General features: G+C 34.0%; 1 protein-coding gene across 1 annotated transcript in view; it reads left to right on the top strand.

The window, feature by feature from the left end:
• Nucleotides 1–2,081: 2,081 nt before the first annotated feature.
• The window catches only part of LOC148940303 (ephrin type-A receptor 4-A-like), a 182,052-nt gene continuing 165,837 nt past the window's right edge, over nucleotides 2,082–18,296 (top strand). The window contains 4 exon segments of the mRNA XM_089106127.1: nucleotides 2,082–2,103; nucleotides 3,662–3,706; nucleotides 3,709–3,740; nucleotides 6,018–6,347. Of these exon segments, the coding sequence (XP_088962253.1) occupies nucleotides 2,082–2,103; nucleotides 3,662–3,706; nucleotides 3,709–3,740; nucleotides 6,018–6,347 (429 nt within the window).

The raw sequence follows: 18,296 nt of genomic DNA, 5'->3' as shown, positions 1-18,296 counted from the left end.
TGTATATTAAATTTCATGGATACATTTGTTTTCTGTAAAATCAATTGATATTTGTTCAGTGAAGCGAAAATATTTTGGCAATTAGTAAGCATAGGAATTTAGGACCGTCTTTATGCTAATTTATGCTCGTTTTTTTCCTTTTCGTTTGTTTTCCTCGTTGCCCTGAGGGTTGTGGGGGAGTATCCTCCTCAAAAATATATTTTCTTTCTGGAAATTAACTATGTTGAACAAAATGGCTATCTCAAAATTTTGATTGGAGGTGTTTGGGGGAATGATGGGCGGGGCGGGGGGCTAGTTGCCCTCCAATCATTTTGGACTATTAAAAAGGGCACTAGCCCTTTCACCAATTAAAAAAAGTGTTAGAGGGGTGAGCAAACAGTATTTTTTTAAATCTAAGCGGGCCAGTATTTTTTTTTTTTTTTCAGTAAAATTTACTTAAAACATTGTAAAAAAAGCTGCTACGCGTGGTTGATAAATCCGTTTTGTTACCTAAAGAAGTATTTCATCCTATTTTACGGTACTTCTAGACTGGTTTGTTTATACATGTTCGATTTATTTTTATATTGCTTATAAGCTTTGTAGTTTTTCTTTTTTTATATCTCTTTGTTATTTCATTGAGAAGAATTTCCGCGTGTTTTGAATATATTCGTGTCGATTTTTACTGTCTTTATTTAAAGTAATTTACTCGTTTTGTTCCTTCTCATGTGTTTTAATAGATGGGTATTCAGGGTAATTTCCCAGGGATGTCTGGGAGTGATTTGAAACTATTTAGTTATATTTTTTTCTGGCGAAGTTTTATGCATGGTTGAAGGTATGGTCGCTCACTGGGATGAAAAAAAAAACTTTAGATGAAGCTATCCCCTCCTGTTATTTTTGTAGATGGCGACTTTTATGGATAATTTGAAAAAAAGTAGTTTGGCTTTCATATTTTTGAACAAGAATAAATTTGTTTTTAAGAAATTATGCTTTTAAACAGGCTTTTAATTAATTTAATTTTACTTTAATTTTATATATTTAAGAGATGCTACGGGGGGGGAGGGCCGAGGGGATGCGGTGGCTCTCTTGTAAAAAAAAAAAAATCGCATGCTGACCAAAGGTCTGCGTTTTTCAGGTACCGATCTCCTGATTCAATGCCTGATTCATATAGCTGTCTCCTCTAGGTATTTTTTTTAGGTGGCGGCTCATGTGAATCATAATAATGAGTGTTTTTTCAGGTTCAAGGCTCTATTATAAATGCAATAAATTAAAGAATGGTTTACATTTTTTTCGTTGGTGGGGAACAGAGTTCGTGTATACCAACGAGAAAAAACGAAAAAAACCTTTTCACTTAAACAAACAGAATTAGTCTTGCCTGTTGGCTAGTTCTTATTAAATAAATGCCATTGACAGGCCACTCCGACCTACCGTCAACACAAGTCAATTCCAGACTTAGTAATGCCAATTTATACAGGCAATAGTGGGTAGGGATATCTCATCCAAACAACTACAAAATAATCGAAATAATATAAAAACACCTTCTATCACCATTTTAATTTTTAGAACACGAACACATTTGCTTTTAAGAAATGCTGTTCGAGAGTACGCTGAGGGGTATGGCTGTTCTGTTATGTTAAAAAAAAAGATTGGAAAAGTAATCTTAAAAAAAAAATGTTCAATCTTAACAAAAAAGGGAATATTTTAGACCATTGTGTAAAGCTGTTTCCTCCAGGTTCTTTTAGATGCTGCCTTGAGTCATTTTGAAAAATTAATTACTGTTTTATTTTTCAGAACAAGATTTGCCATGGGACCTACGGATCGCTGTCGGGTAGAGACAGGATTTCTCCTTGTGCTTTTTCTCTTCATAGTCGTAAAATCCAAGGCGGATCAAGGTAGGAGATTAAAATTACAATAAACTTTGTTATTTCTTGTGTGGTAACAAGAACTTCAGCATTTTCAGATTGTTTTTACTTGATTATTTTAAATGCACTTAAATTTAAAAGTGCATCGATATGGTGAATTTGCGAATTTCACAGCGTGATAGTGATAGGATTTTATTGTGATTTGATGATATACACTCTACTGGTTAGGATACAAAGGATATTATGACTATCTCAAACTTAGAAGGTATTTCGATTGAAGATAATGTGAGTATTCGATAGTAAATAAATGACAAGAACAACATGAAATCAACTTAGAAAAACCACAAAAACCTCGGATTTCCTGGAGCCTTTTCCACTTAAGGAGTCTGTAAGTTTAGGGTGTGAAGAGATGATGGAGCTTGTTTTTTGAGACGTCTTGTCCAAAAGTTTGGAAAGCCTGAAAGACGTACCTAATAACAAGGTTTTTGATTTTGAACTGCATCGTTGTCGTCAAACCTAAAGGTGAGACGGCAAAATCTTTGCCACCAGGCAAAGGTGTCACATCCGCTATCAGGAATCTTCGGAGATAATTACCAAATTTTTATTAATGTTAAAAAAATAAATTTTTTAATGTTAAAAAGCTTATTTTTAATAGACAAATCAATTCAGTATTATTTGATTGTAATTGTTGTTTTGAGATGAAAATTTATATTATCATTCGTATTCTAAGGATGGAGGTAAGCGATTCAACTGGATGAGATGCGATAACGTGTATAAAAAAAATGATGTCGCTGCAAGTCACGTGCTAAATTGACATATTTGTAAATTTATATGTAATATATGTAAATTATATTATATATAATTATATATATATAATATGTATATATTATACAAATAATTTATATATATATATATATATATATATATATATATATATATATATATATATATATATATATATATATATATATATATATATATATATATATATATATATATATATATATATATATATATATATATATATATATATATATATATATATATAATATATATATATATATATATATATAATATATATATTATGTAAAATATATATATATATAAATTTATGTTTATATATATATAAAATAAATTTATATAAATTTAATAAAAAAATATATAAATTATATTATATAAAATAATATTGTAAATTTATATGTAATAACGTGTATAAAAAATTAATTTCACTGCAAATCACGTGCGAAATTGACATATTTGTAAATTTTATCCTGTAAAAAAGAATACAATCCTCTTCTGTAACGTTATATTCCCATAGAAAGGTAAAACTATCACAAGCAAAAAACGTAAGTCTTTTATCTTTCATCAACCCCCCCCCCCCAAATAGACAAATTAAAAAGTTATAGACTCAAATGCATGTTTCAAGTTTTGCCTCTCCTGAGAAAAAACCTCTCTCTGCTTAGGCTGGATAAATACTTGGGCTTATGTTTTATTTGTGCGACCGCGGGCATTTAAGCAGGAATATATTTGGGAAAATGGTGAAAGGATACTCAGGACAGGTAGACTATCAGTTGGGATAGGGGGTTTGCCTTCTAGATTTAGGAAAATACGTTTTTGGGATATTTTCGCTGAAAATACCTTTTTTTGTTTTTTAATTTAAAAAATGAACCCCCCCCCTAGTTGGTGAAAAAAAAATTTTGCCATCCTACCAATAATTCTGTGGGCTAACGCCCCTGTAAACTATATGAAAAGTATAAGCTTCGCTCCTGGACACTTCTCGTATTATGATTTAATCTAATTTGCACATTTCTTAATATTTTCAGTTGTTTTATTGGACACTACCAAAGAAGATACATTAGATTGGACACAATACCCTTTGGATCACTTTCATCAACTCCAGGAGTAAGTTTATTCTTACAATTCAGCTCTATCGTCACTAATTTAAATCAAATAATTCTATTAGGTGTGTGCCAAAAGACATATACATAACTTAGGGGTCATTCTAAAAAATACGAATCTAGTTTTAATTAAGATTTGTATTTTACTTAAATTTCATGGGAGGTTCCCTCCTAGGTAGGTTAGAGCATCCATGATTTTTACTGCGTCAACACCCTACCGTCGGTGCATCTGGGGGTTAACTTCTGTGCACTTGGACCCAAAAATCTTCTCCATAAGGTAAGATGTTCTCCAAAGGCTCCAAGACGAACCAAAAAAAATTTACATCAACGTCAATGGTTCGTGGTAGTTATATGCCACTAATCGGTTATTATTCAACTCCCTTCCTAGAACTAACCCTTCCGAAAGTGACTTTTTTTGTAGGCTCTGAATAGGAACTGGATAACCCACCCCGTTACAAGGAACACGTTTGATCGATTGGTCTAATCTGTGTTCCTGTGTCTTATATGGACATGAAGATAATTAGTGCAGTTTCTATGTTACAAAATCCGTTGCACCTCCTTTTCTGGAGTGAGGAAATAGTTGGAATATTGACAAAAATTCTATTTTTCATACTTAGAAGGGTAGATAGAAATATTTCTTGTTGCAATAAGTGTCCGTCAATTACGATTGAAAACTTATATTTCAGTTGCTGCCCTGTAAAAATTATAATTTGTAGGATACTGCATTTTTGAATTACGACCCCCCCCCCCTCAAGTTTTTGTCCGAATCTTAAAAACGCAACAAAAATAAACATAATTTTTTTGATGCGTTTTTAAGTGTTTTTGTCACCTCCCCCCCCGAAAGAATCCCGGATGCGGCCCTTATTGTGACGTACTTCCTTTTCTATTATCTCATCCATATTATCTATAACTTAAATTGTTATTATAAAAAAGTCGTTTAAAATATTTTATTTCTTGTAATAATAACTTTTCTCCAAAAAAGACGGAGAAACGTAACAGGTACATTTGCACTTCCTGTAAAATTTATTTTGTATAACATAACATCTTTTAGAATACTGCAGCTGTCTTGTCTATAATTTAAATTGGAAATATATAAAAAATTCATTTTGACAGAGGTATTGCATGGGCGGAAATCCTAGTGTGAATTAGACTGTATTCCAATTGTCTTAAGGAACGGCTTTTTTGGTTTAATAGGCCCGTTTTTTAGCACTAAGATCTTACATCTTTCTGCAAAGATTATCGTTTTTTCAACTCATCTTTGTTCTAAGATCTTACAGTTCACTAATGTTAGCAAAAAGTGTGAAGACCGTCACTGTTCTGCCATATAGAACAATGATTAGAGAACGTTGATGATATACTCATCATTGTTCTCAGACCACTGATCAGAGCAAAATGATGAAAGACGTTTGCAAAGAACGCCATAAGATGTAAGATCTTAGTTCAAAGATTTCACTTTTAAGCGTTTTCTGACAAAAGTTGTAAGATCTTGGCACATTGATTAGTGAAAAAACGACCCTAATGAATCTTCCCTTAAATTTAAAGAGATCGAGCCCCTTGATCAACTAAATGGCTTCAATCGGGCAATGTGCTTTTATGGTTTTAAAGCTGTATTGCGGTCAATTGTTTTATTGGGGTAGACTGCCGTATATGGTAATTATACTCTTAAAGACTTTGATATACCCTTTTGTAAATTTGGCGCTTAAACAATTTTGAAATGTAAACTTGATACCATGGTCAGTTTGTCAGGTTCACTATTTTCTTTCAAATTATTAGTTATTCAGCAAGTACTGCATCATGTTTTATTTCTATGGTTCATGTATATTTTTAATTGTTTTGGGTGAAACATAAACGGGGGAGGTAATTAAAAAAAAAAACCGGTGAGCTATATGAAAGAAAATGAAGCAATATTCACAATCACAAGAATTGTGTCGCTATTTTCTTTCATGTATTTTACTATAGTCCCTACATTCTTTGGGCAAACGAGGGGCAGGGACGTCAATTGGAGAGGGCAGAAGGGGTGGCATTTCCTCGCCAGATTTTTCAACCGTCCCCCTCTAAATTCAGGAGAATACCTTTTTTGGTATTTTCAGTGAAAAACGACAGGATTTCACCCCTTAGATTTTGTTAAATGCATTTTGCCCCATCTCCCCCACATATTTCCATGTATTGATGTCCCTGAGGAGGGAGGGGTTTTAAGAAACAGGCGAGGTTTATGAAAGAACTGAAGGCAATATTTATAGGCGAGCATAATCTTGGATTTATTTGAATTTTTCTTTTGCAGTGGATCGAAGAAAGTTTTACAAATTTTGAGAAAGGAATAAATTGGCGATCATATGTAGTGTGCGATGTGGCATATAATAATGTGAATAATTGGTTGTGGACCCCTTTTGTGGAAAGGGGCGAAGCAAATAGAATCTATATCGAAGTGAAATTTTCAATGCGTGATTGTAATCTATTTCCTGGTACTGCGCTTTCGTGTAAGGAAACATTTAGTCTTTTGTATTATGAATTTGACGCAGCAACAAGGGAACCCCCTCCATGGGAGCCGGAGAGTTATAAGCTGATTGATAGAATTGCTGCTGACGAGGGAAGATTTACCTCTTCAAATGAGGTAAGTTTATTCACGTTTTAAATATAACGATTGTGAAATCAACCTCATAAACTACTTCAATGAATTAAAAACAAACGTTATCATGATAGCCTACTATTCAAATCAACTTGTAGACTCAGGCGAGAGGGTCCAAGTTTTGCCCATAATTTATATCTCCGAGTGGCACTTGCTCCGGTATGTGTATCATATTTTGTGCCACATAGAGCGAGCGATTTTTGAATGTGGCCTTAGGCCCGAGTTTGGACGACATTGGCTGCAAAAACATTAATGAAGTACCAAAATTCAAAAGACATCTAATGACATTTGGGGGGCTCAGTGCTAAAAGGGGAACAATTCCGTTAGATTTTAGATTTTGATCTAAAGATTTGTTAGATTTTGTTAGATTTAAAAATGTACGTATAGGTATCCTAATATAGCTAAGCCTTAAAATTTGTTTTGAACAATGTTCTAATTCGTATATTGGCACAGCCAGGCACATACGCATAAATTAGTTTCGGGGGGGGGGCAAATCCTTCAAATCTCTTATTCTGTAAAAAATATCAGAAAATTATGGGAAAACAAAAAAAACTCGTGAGATTTCTGGGGGCCCAAAGTTGCCTCCTGCGTACGTGTCAGGGCAGAGATGTTTCAGAAGTTGCTAGTGTTTTAGAAATATCAGAAGTATGTATTACCAAGTTTTTCCATGAAATTTGCTACTTTAATATTGAATTTTCTTTTCATAGCAGGAAAAAATTGCTTAATTTGTTTTGTTTATTCGTTCTCAGTTCTTATTCTATTCTCCTTATATTCTCAGTTCTTATATTATATCTAGTGAGGGGTAATTATATTCTCAGTTCTTCTCTGCGTTTATTCCTAATTTGTTTTGTTTGTTTGTTTATTCAGCTTTTATTGGAAAGTTTTTGCATTCATCATTGTAAATAGGTCTTACTAAGGCCTAAAATATCCGTGCATGGATCCATATATATTCATGTTAGTTTTTGTAATGCCAAGGGTGACTAGTGTGGTAAATATATGACTAGAGAGGCAAAATGTCTTTTTTTTAAATATAGGGAAGGGAGACCCCTTTTTTCCGATTTTTTTTTTGCTGTTGAAATACTGAAAGGACATTTTTCAATCGTATTTCATTGCCTCACCAAGCCGCCTGAGGCTAGCACAGTTGTCCACGTTTTCCTCCCCCTAAATATCTTCAATCTTTGAATTATTTATTCCTACAGTTTTATTTAGTCCTTCAGAAGCTTGTACCTCAAAAGTAATGCCCGAGGCAGACTATAGTCGCACTTGTGGGTAAAATCAAAACCGAGTGCGACTAAAGAACCAAAAATTTATCCCGTGGATAGTTTGGTGAGTTGAGCTATGTTGGAGTTTTCGACCGTAATCTTAACCCATTAGAGTGAAAATTTATGCCATCATTTTCTGAAACTATATTTGGGAGTTTTTTGGGGGAATTTGGGAATTTAGGGAAATTTTTTTTTAAATAATAGTTCGAATAGGGAGAAATTTTGAATAGGAAGAGCACTTTTATTAGACCGAAAAAAAATCATGATGTTTCGATCACGTTTTGGATTTTTGTCCAATTTTCAAAGTATCGCTGTAAAGTAGTTTCACACAGAACCGAGATTCACTCTCTCCTCTTAAATGTATCGTATTGGTACTGGTACTTTTAGGATCAACCCCTGACCGCTCAAGTTGTTTTTTTATTGACGCAATTTAGAACCTTTTTTCTCTCGTTAGTTTCTTTCAGCTCAGCGTGAGACAAGACAAAGAGAAGTGACAGAATAGAAGGAAAATATGTATTTTGGGCTATAAATTTGTGCATTAGGGGTGGGGGTAGGGGTAAAGTATTTGGACAGTGTGACATAAGAAAACAATTCTTTCTACATAGTATGCAGAATAATTCTACCTAATACATTAGGCATGCAGACCCGCTATACTTGCCCCCACCCCCTAATGTGCAAATATATTGCCCAAATTTGTTTCCAAAGTATTATATTTTTATCATACTTGGGTATATTTCATTAGGAGTGTATGTTAGAGAAACAGATTCTACTTAGATGGAGAATATTAGGTCGGGGCTACATCATAAAAGTACCTGGTAAGGTCAACGGTTACTTATGTATTAGCTGGTACTCACGCGATATATTGTGCTAAAGGAAACTAGTCAAACGGGTAACTGTCAATAGAGAATGGAGGGCAAAGCGGGGTTTGTCATTGCGTTTACAGTATTTAAACTTTTGTTTTTGGGGGTTTAGGGGATAAAAGGTACCTAGGTTAGGTATGCTTTACCCCCCCCCCCTAATTTGCAAATATATAGCCCAAATTTGTTTCTAAACTATTATATTTTCATCATATGGTGTTTTATTTCATTAGCATTAACCAAACTTATTTTCTCGCATGGGTACCAGCTAATACATAAGTACCGGTCAAACTTATCCCTAAATTACTGTTTTGTTAGTAAAAAAAGGAGATGCCTGGCAAAACAGCTTCTTTCAGGGAAACCCCCCCCCCTCCCAGATCAACAAGCTTGACCATGGTGTCGATTGGGCATAACTCTTCTGAATTTTTGTCCAACTTTCAAGTATCACTGTAAAGTAGTTTCGCACAGAACCTAGATTCGCTCTCTCCTATTAAATATATCATGTTCGCACATCATGTGGTAAAAGTGAAGATCAAAACCTTTATTTTATGATTCTCTGACTTGGGATACAAAAATAGTTTGCAAGAATCTGTGCCCGCCCCTTGAATAGAAAAATAGTTTTGGGTGTAGGACATCCATGCATTCAGAAACCCGGTTCGCTTTTAATTCTTTTCATTACGATTCAATAATTATTTAAACCGCTAGGCAGACTTGATTTCTTTAGCTAATTATTGGCATACTCCTAGATGATTTAAATAAATATGTGTTGCATCTTAACACAGGTCACGACTTGAGCAAGGTTTTTCTTTTCGATAAGGAGCCAAAATTTTGACGATCTTCTGCCAATTTACAGGTTTTTTCCCTGCCATTTCGAATGTTTTGCGAAAAATCTTTAAGTTGATTCTGCACACTGGTGGATCCAGGGGGACCCCCCAAGATTTTTCTGGCGCCCTCTTATTCTGTTTTTTTCTTCTTTTTTACTCTTTTAGAATAAGTTTGTTACTTTGGTCAATTATTGGCACCTTTGTCATATTGCCCTCCCCCAAGGTTTTGCTCATTGGCGCCCACACATTGGGCCTCCCCCAATATTTTACTCTAGATCCGCTCCTGTTTCTGCATCACTTTAAATCACATGTTTGAAAAAAATTGGCGATTTAGTCTTGTATCGGTAGTCCTTTGATTAAAAGAAGGTGCTTCATTTTTTTATTCTTCTTAGTTTTGAATTTTTGAAATTGAGGTCAAGGTCAAACTGAACCCTGCTACCTCCCTCGTGATTACAGTATTGACTTGAGGTCCTACATACTTTCCAGGTCCTAGCTTAAATAGTCTGTGCAATCAGTATAATTTAGTGACAATAATACTATGAGTTAACGGAAAAATCAGAGGGATGGGGGGGAATTTTTACCAAAACTGATTTGTCATCACGTTTGATTTTGGAGAAATAACTTGTATTTTAGACACTGAATCATCAAAATTGATTCAGGTATCCCATGGGAAAGCATATCTTAAACCGCACAATTCCACTACGCGTAGCACAGTTTCTGCCGCGCTTGGCACACTTCCACGGCACTCGGCACGCGCCACCTAGTGTGCCTGATTTCTGAAAGTGGGTGCCTCCCTGGGGCGGATCCAGGGGGACTCCAGCCCCCCCCCCAATATTTTTTCTGGCGCCCTCGTTCCTTGTTTTTATTTTTTTGCTCTTTTTAGAATCAATTTTGTCAATTATTGGCACCTCACTCACATTGCCCCTCCCCCAAGATTTTGCTCTAGATCCGCCTTGCTCCTCGCTTAAATTCACTTTACTATCTGTATTGGCCCTGCCTGGGGGTCCTTAGGTGATAGAAAGATGATAATGATAACCGAGATCCCCTTGTAATGCCATATACGACGCTGAATATTCGTTAGGTTTACATTGATCCCAGACTAAAATATGGCGATTAGCGTTTTTACTTTTCAAGCTAGAAACTTGAGAATACATTCAAAACTCGCATTTTGAATTTTAATTCCAACTCCAGAAAAGGTAAAAAGGTGTATTTTTCATGAATAAGGGTCGTTTTAATTGTATAATTACGTTCGTACAAGGATCTCGGTATCTAAATAATCGGGAAAAATTTGATGTTTTGGTTCATATTATATTCTGGACATGATTCTGTGAGCCCGTTTGTCTTGTATCTCTGTTAGCTTAATGATGGATTATTGAAAAACAATTTTTCCATTGCTGGCCAGATGTGTTACTGTATTCTGAAATATTCTGAAATTGTGATTAGGTGATGTATTGATTGCAAAAGAAGAACCAATTTTAAGGCAATTATCATCAGTACCTATTGGTATTGCTGATACATTCTGCGCTTTTGGGCATATGTGTATATTGGCACATGTGGAATTTTTACAGTGTTATGAGAGGAGGTGCAAATACTGCCCAAGGGGGTGTTTTTAATTTCTACAAAATCATCCACATTAATAGTTTTTTTGTGTACTTGTGCATTATAACTAAACCAGCGTTATACACGAAAGAAGTCAAGTTTTTTTAATGATAATGAAATAAAATTAAATAGGATGAATATATAATAGTTTAGAAACAGATTTGGGCTATATATTTGCACAATGGGGGCGGGGGGTAAGCATAGCATATATTAAACACGTAACTTAACCTAGGTACCTCCCCCCCCCCCAACCCCAAAAAACTCGTTTAGATATTGTAAACTCAATGAGAAACCACGCTTTGCCATCAATTTATCTAGCAAATATCCATTTGTCTACTTTCGTGCCTGGTTTCCTTGTACATTCTATAGCGCTGGTTTAGTTATAGGCCTAATCCACAAGTACCGTTTTTTTTTAATCTTCCAGGGGTAAGGGGACTTCAACCAGCTACATCCTTTTAAGGCTTGCATGCCCAAGCAAGGGTGGGGGGGGGTTCATACCCTGGAAATTTGAGCCGTAGCATCCTAAAAGTGCACTATTTTCTGAACTGGCAGGGTTTTGACCTGGCCTGTAATGGTTAGATCTATGTCGTCTTTAATAAACTGTGTGGATTAGCCTATTCGAATTTTTTCTGTAAAACTATTTGGCTGTAAAACCTTTTATTTAGATCAATGCTACTGCTACTAAGAACTCACTGTAGCACCAAACCGTCTGAGGCTAATACGGCTACGCACGCTCCTCCTCCATCCCAAACTATTCAAAGCCTCTCTTTACACCCTCACAGGAAGTTTTCTTACATCCCCCCATCCCAACCAGGGACGACCTGCTTCTCTTTTAGCCCTAAACCGTTGTCTGAAAAGGTCAGTCTTTGTCAATATTTCATCCTTCATCCGCAGAACATGCTCTAGCCATCTCAATCTTTCTCTCATTATAGCAATAGAACGTGCGATTGGACCCCCACCTTTCGTACAGTCCACTGTTGGAAATACAGTCAGTCAGTCGGGTATCCAAAGTAATCCGTCAATAATTTCCCTGAAAAACATATAGCAACTAAGAAGCCTAACTTTTGTATAATAGTTGTTTCTTATTTAAATTTTTAAATCCTTTTAAAATCTATTTGACGTGGGCCACACATGGTACGCAAAATGTTTCAAAGTTTAGGATAACCGTAAGGGCCTTGGGACTGAGGGCCCCCCGGACTGAAATCTAATTATTCAAAATTTATTTCATTTTCCATTGAATGCAATTTGAAATGTTGGGTGTTATGATTTCTTATATATTTCCATGCAATTTGAAAGTTTGCCGAATTGAATGTTCAGTGAAATTAATACTGATAAATGAAAATTTTTGCTGATGAACTGACTATTCAGTTGAAGAATTCAGTTGAAGGTCCAACTGTTGAAAATTGTTTGCTTTTGTTCCTAGTTTGACATTAAGAATCGTGGAATATGTGTGAAATTGATTAAGGATGATTTTGTTTGTACAAATGAGTTTTCGTGCGACAGCTTCTATTTGTTTGGATAAATGGGTTTTCGGGAGACAGTTTTATAACAGTTCCTTCTATTTGTAGTCGCTTATAGTAGCTTGGTGCTGCGGTTAGTAGTAGTAGTAGTATTTATAGTAGTAATACCGCAATTGTAACACCGTAGCTCCAAACAAGTACGGCCTATGGAACAGGAAAGGACTGTTTAGGCATGTTCCGAGAACATTCTTCTGACTGATGACAGGAGTATCCCATCCTTTCTATATGTTTGTATATATCGTCAGTCGGGTATGAAAAGGTCGTATCTCCATAACTGTAAATTTTCAGAAGAGCAAATAAAAAACCTCAAAACTTTTTATTTCTCTTCAGATAACCGTAAAACAAAATTCATTGATGTGTATTGATTTTACATATCAATATGTAGATATAATAACACCCCCTGGATACGGCCTTGTTCGAGCTCCCCGGAATTTTTTTTTAGGGATTCCCAAAATGAGTCTTGCATGAATACTACTACTACTACTAACAACTCACCGCAGCACCAAGCCGCCTGAGGCCAACACAGCTACGCACGATCCTCCTCCACCCCAATCTATTCAAAGCCTCCCTTTTTACCCCTGCCCACGAAGTTCCCATTTCCTTTAAATCTTTCGTTATGACGTCCTCCCGCCCCAGACGGGGACGACCTGCTTTCCGTTTAGCCCTAGATGGTTGGCCGAAAAGAAAAATCTTCGGCAATCTGTCATCCTTCATCCGTACAACGTGCCCTAGCCACATCAACCTTACTTTCATTATAGCCCTAGAGAGCGGTATTGAACCACATTTTTCGTATAGCCTATTGTTTGAAATACGGTTAGTCAGCCGGGTACCCAGAACAATCCTTATAGCAATTTCTCTGGAAAACATCTAGCAAATCTTCATCCGCTTTTCGGAGCGTCCATGCTTCAGAGCCATATTTGACCACTGTCATCACTGTAGCTTCTAATATTCTAATCTTGGTTTGCAGACTTATCTTCCTATTCTTCCAGACTTTTTTTAACTGTGAAAAAACACCCTGAGCCTTGGCTATTCTATTTATTAACATCTTCACTGCTCCCATCATCTTTACTAATAATACTACCAAGGTAAGTGAAGCTGCCCACCTGATCAATCTTTTCATTACCCAAAGTCACCTTTTCATCTTCACTTATTCCTAGCCTTAGTGACTTAGTCACTACCCCATGCTTGTAGATCTAAATTCTCGAGTGTGTACTGGCTATCAGATAAGTACCAAAAAATATTTTATCTGATGGTTTGAATAAGAAGTGCTTAGGAATTAGGTAAAAATTAGGATTTTCGGAGGGAATGGGGCCCCTCCCCCTGCATTCTTCCCCACTCAGGATACAGATATTATGTCTAAGAATGTGCGATCGTCGAACAAGCTACAGACTGCCAGCTCTTGAGCGTTATTCTATGAGTACATAGGATAAATATGGTTTTGAATTACTGCTTGTCTTAGATCTACAAAGTTGCTCAAGACATCATAAAATCCCATGACTAATAATTTTTTAAGCCATAAAATATTTTTTCAAAGAGGAAGGTTTAGTGATAATGTTAGGTTATCTCTGTTTTACAAGACACGCCATTACGCGAATCCATATAAACAAAGGAGTTTTGAAAGGCCATGTAGCTAGTGGAATATCTCCCAGATATAGGCATAGTTATGATTATGTTGGTGGTAGTAGTCTGTAATTTAGAGGCATGTTTAGCTGGGCTTTGCAGACGACACTCAAGATGCATAACTTGTAGAACGGGTCTGGTTTTCGTTTTAAAATCAGGCAGTTGTATTGTATCGGAATCTTAGCTTCAGGGAATATAATACCTTTGAGGGGTTTCCGACTTCATTGGGTGTACGTTTAGCAGTAGTATGTTTAGTAATAGTGAATACAAAATTTAGTAATAACTAATTTAGTAATAATAAATAACAGGGAATATAGCCAACTTCAAGGGTTTCCTCCATTGATGAGTTTGGCATTTTGTACCAATTTTGATATAAATAGCCTATGTAAATTAAGAAATATGTAATGTATTTTAAATATCATGAAATAAATAATTAATTAGTAATAATAAATAATTGGGAATATGTAATATATCTATAGCCTATATATATATATATATATATATATATATATATATATATATATATATATATATATATATATATATATATATATATAGCGTGAGACAAGACAAAGATAAGTGACAGAATAGATGGAAAATATATAATTCAGGCTATATATTTGCACATTAGGGGGGATGGGGGTAATTTATTTGGACAGTGTGAAGTTAGAAAACAATTCTTACTACATAATATAGAGAATGATTATACCTAACACATTAGGCATGCTGACCCGCTATACTCTACCCTCAGATCCCTTAATGTGCAAATATGTAGCCCAAATTTGTTTATAAAGTATTATGTTTTTGTCTTACTTTGGTATATTTCATTAGGATTGAGCGTCAGATAAACACATAAGAAGAATATTAGGAAGGGGGTATATCATAAAAGTACTACCGAACTTAGTAATAAGTAACTAGGTACTTACTTGTTATCCTGACTACAATCAAGAAGTGAAGTTAGGTTAATCATAATGAAATATACCCACATATGATGAAAATATAATATTTTGTTAACTACAACAGAGAATTATGGAAAGCAGGCCGCCCAGAACGCATTATATTAAATACCTAATCAAACCTATCTATCAAATATTTAATTAAAATATACCTGCATAGTAGTTTTTCTCACTCTGGCTAAGTTGATTATCTGAGAGTGCACACAGAAAATACTGCTTTAAATAGACCAAACTTGTTGAGTGTGATAACACATAAGTACCACCAATGTAGTTATAATAAATAATTGGGAATATAACCAACTTGGATGAGTGTGCAGTTTGTACCAGTAGATTTTTATTATAAATATGTAACTAATTAAAAATATATGCAATATATTTCAAATACCATGACATAACTGTTTTAATGATTGGATATTAAGTAAGTAATTTATTAAGTAATAATAAATAATTGGGAATATGTATGAACAGTTCAGGGGTTTTTGGCTTCATTTGCTATGCATTTTGTATCTAATAACAATAAATTAGTTATTCAGCAATTTAATAATAAGTAAGTAGGGTATTTACGTGTTATAGCAACAACACTTTGTTCTTGATCTGTAATGAAACTGGTTTTCTGTGCCCACTCGGGGATAATCAGCTTAGCCTGAGCGGGATAAACGGTAACTACAGGTATATTTTAATTAAATTTTAATATATAGAGGTGATTAGGTTTGATTTTTAATATAACGCGTTCTGGGCGGCCTGTTTTCCACAATTCTGTCATATTTTCCATAAGTTTATAACTAAAGTATTATACTTTCATTATATTATATATATATATATATATATATATATATATATATATATATATATATATATATATATATATATATATATATATATATATATATATATTATGGTACTTTCCCATTATCAGGGCCTCTTTAAAAAGTCAAGTTTGGTTAATGCTAATGAAATAGAATAAAATAGGATGAATATATAATAGTTTAGAAATAAATTTGGGCTATATATTTGCACATTAGCGGGGTTGGGGGTAAAGCATTGCATATATTAAATATGTAACCTAAGCTAGGTACCTTTCCCCCCCCCCCCCAAATCCAAAAAAGCACTGTTTAATATCGTACTTAGGAGAGGGTCTGATATATATATATATATATATATATATATATATATATATATATATATATATATATATATATATATATATATATATATATATTATGGTACTTTCCCATTATCAGGGCCTCTAAAAAGTCAAGTTTGGTTAATGCTAATGAAATAGAATAAAATAGGATGAATATATAATAGTTTAGAAATAAATTTGGGCTATATATTTGCACATTAGCGGGGTTGGGGGGTAAAGCATTGCATATATTAAATACGTAACCTAACCTAGGTACCTTTCCCCCCCCCCCAGAAATCCAAAAAAGCACTGTTTAATATCGTACTTAGGAGAGGGTCTGATTGCGCTCCAATCACTTTTGATTCTTAAAAAGGGTGCAAGGACTTTCAGTATCCAATTGAATGTGCCCATTCCTACGTTTCACCGACAAATACTTCCATATCAAGTGCCTCAGTGAAAAAAAGAACAACAAAAAAACATAGATCATATGCATAGCCTAGGATTTAAAAAAATACTAAACAAAAAAAAACAACAATGTCAAAAGTATAGAAGGCTCAGCAGACAATTTCATCAATTTCTTTTTTCTTCATTTCGGCTTCCTCTAGTACTTTTTGTTTTGTGTTTTTTGGAACAATTGTTCGTTACTCAACGCAATTGAAACGTAATCATATTTTCCATCTCTGAGTCTTTCTATTCTTAATACACATGATTCCCATTCAGTATATACACCCGGGAAAAAATATTAAAATGTAGTGTACTTGATGTGTGCAATAAATGTCTTTTTGATATGAAAAAGAAAAGAAAAGGCAAATTCTAAAAATTAAAGAACTAAATGTATTATATTACTAGCATTAATACAACTGCACTTAAGCTTTTTAAGTAATATCGCATTTTTCAAGAAGAGAAAACGAAGAAAATCGGGGAAGTGAGGCAATCCGTTACTCCTTTCAAAACGTATACTAAAAAGTATAACGAAATGAAAACCTTACTATCATTGCCTGCTCTACAACAGATAAGACGTCAAAAAACGGGTTTCATCATTGCCAATCTATAGTGTTCAAGCCGAGCGGCCCTGATGATGGGAAAGTACCTATATATAAATATATATATAAAATATATATATATATATATATATATTAACACTTGTAACATATTATATAAACTAAGTAATTTAGTAATTTAATATTAAAGGAGTAATAAGTAACATTAAATGGTTGGGAATATGACAAACTGAAGTGGTTTTCAGCTTTGATTGGTATGGATTTTGTATTTAGTAATAATAAATAAAGCATGGATGAGTATGCATTTTTTGGCAATATATTTTTGATATTAATATATAATTTACTGAAAAAATATGTTATACATTTTAAATATGTTATATAAATAATTAATTGATTAATTTAGCAATAATCCAGCTATTTAGCAATAGTAAATAATAAGCAATATGTAGGTAAGTAATCTAGTAAGAATAAATTATAGGGAATATGGCACTTCAGGAGTTTCTAGCTTCGCCTTGTATAGATTTTGTACTTAATAATGATAAATAGATGAGTAATTCAGTAGGCTTATAATAAATAACAAATAGTTTATTGATATAACAAGTAAGATTATTGATAGGGAATATAACACACTCCTATGATTTCTTCACTTGACATCCGTGAAAATGCCTCAATAAGTTGACAAAGCCTTCAATAAGTTGATTAAAAATATTTGTTTAAATTAAAATTAATTAATCTGATTAAAATTAATTTGTTTAAATTAATTTGATTAAAAATTAAAAATATTTGTACAAAATTGACACATTAGTGATAGTGACGTTGCTGAAGCAGCCGAAGTGGTTGGAGTCAGTAAATCATTAATGCTAACTTCAATTCTCAAAGTACATGCTGTGACTTTAGCTCTTGGAATCTTAAAGAATCAGCTTCTGACTCCGAAAGAGTCGGCTCCTTTAAATTCGAATATATTTCGGAAAATCAACTCAATCGGATATCTATTCTTCAAATTTTTCAACTTTGTTTTTCTGTCGCTTTTTCTCTCTTAGAATTTTTAAATTCTGTTATTTTTTTTATTGAAAAAGATTGTATGATATTGTTTTATAATGGATATGGTTCAAATATGTTATGGTCTAAACTAGGCTAAGAGCTTGGGGGGAGGGGGGCTAGCATCGAAACCT

The sequence above is a fragment of the Artemia sp. Qi Xiang Cuo genome, chromosome 20, assembly GCF_049724085.1.
Source record: "Artemia sp. Qi Xiang Cuo chromosome 20, ASM4972408v1, whole genome shotgun sequence".
NCBI classification, from domain to species: domain Eukaryota; kingdom Metazoa; phylum Arthropoda; class Branchiopoda; order Anostraca; family Artemiidae; genus Artemia; species Artemia sp. Qi Xiang Cuo.
The sequence above is the reverse complement of the archived record's forward strand: the minus strand, read 5'-3'. Positions and strand labels throughout refer to the sequence as shown.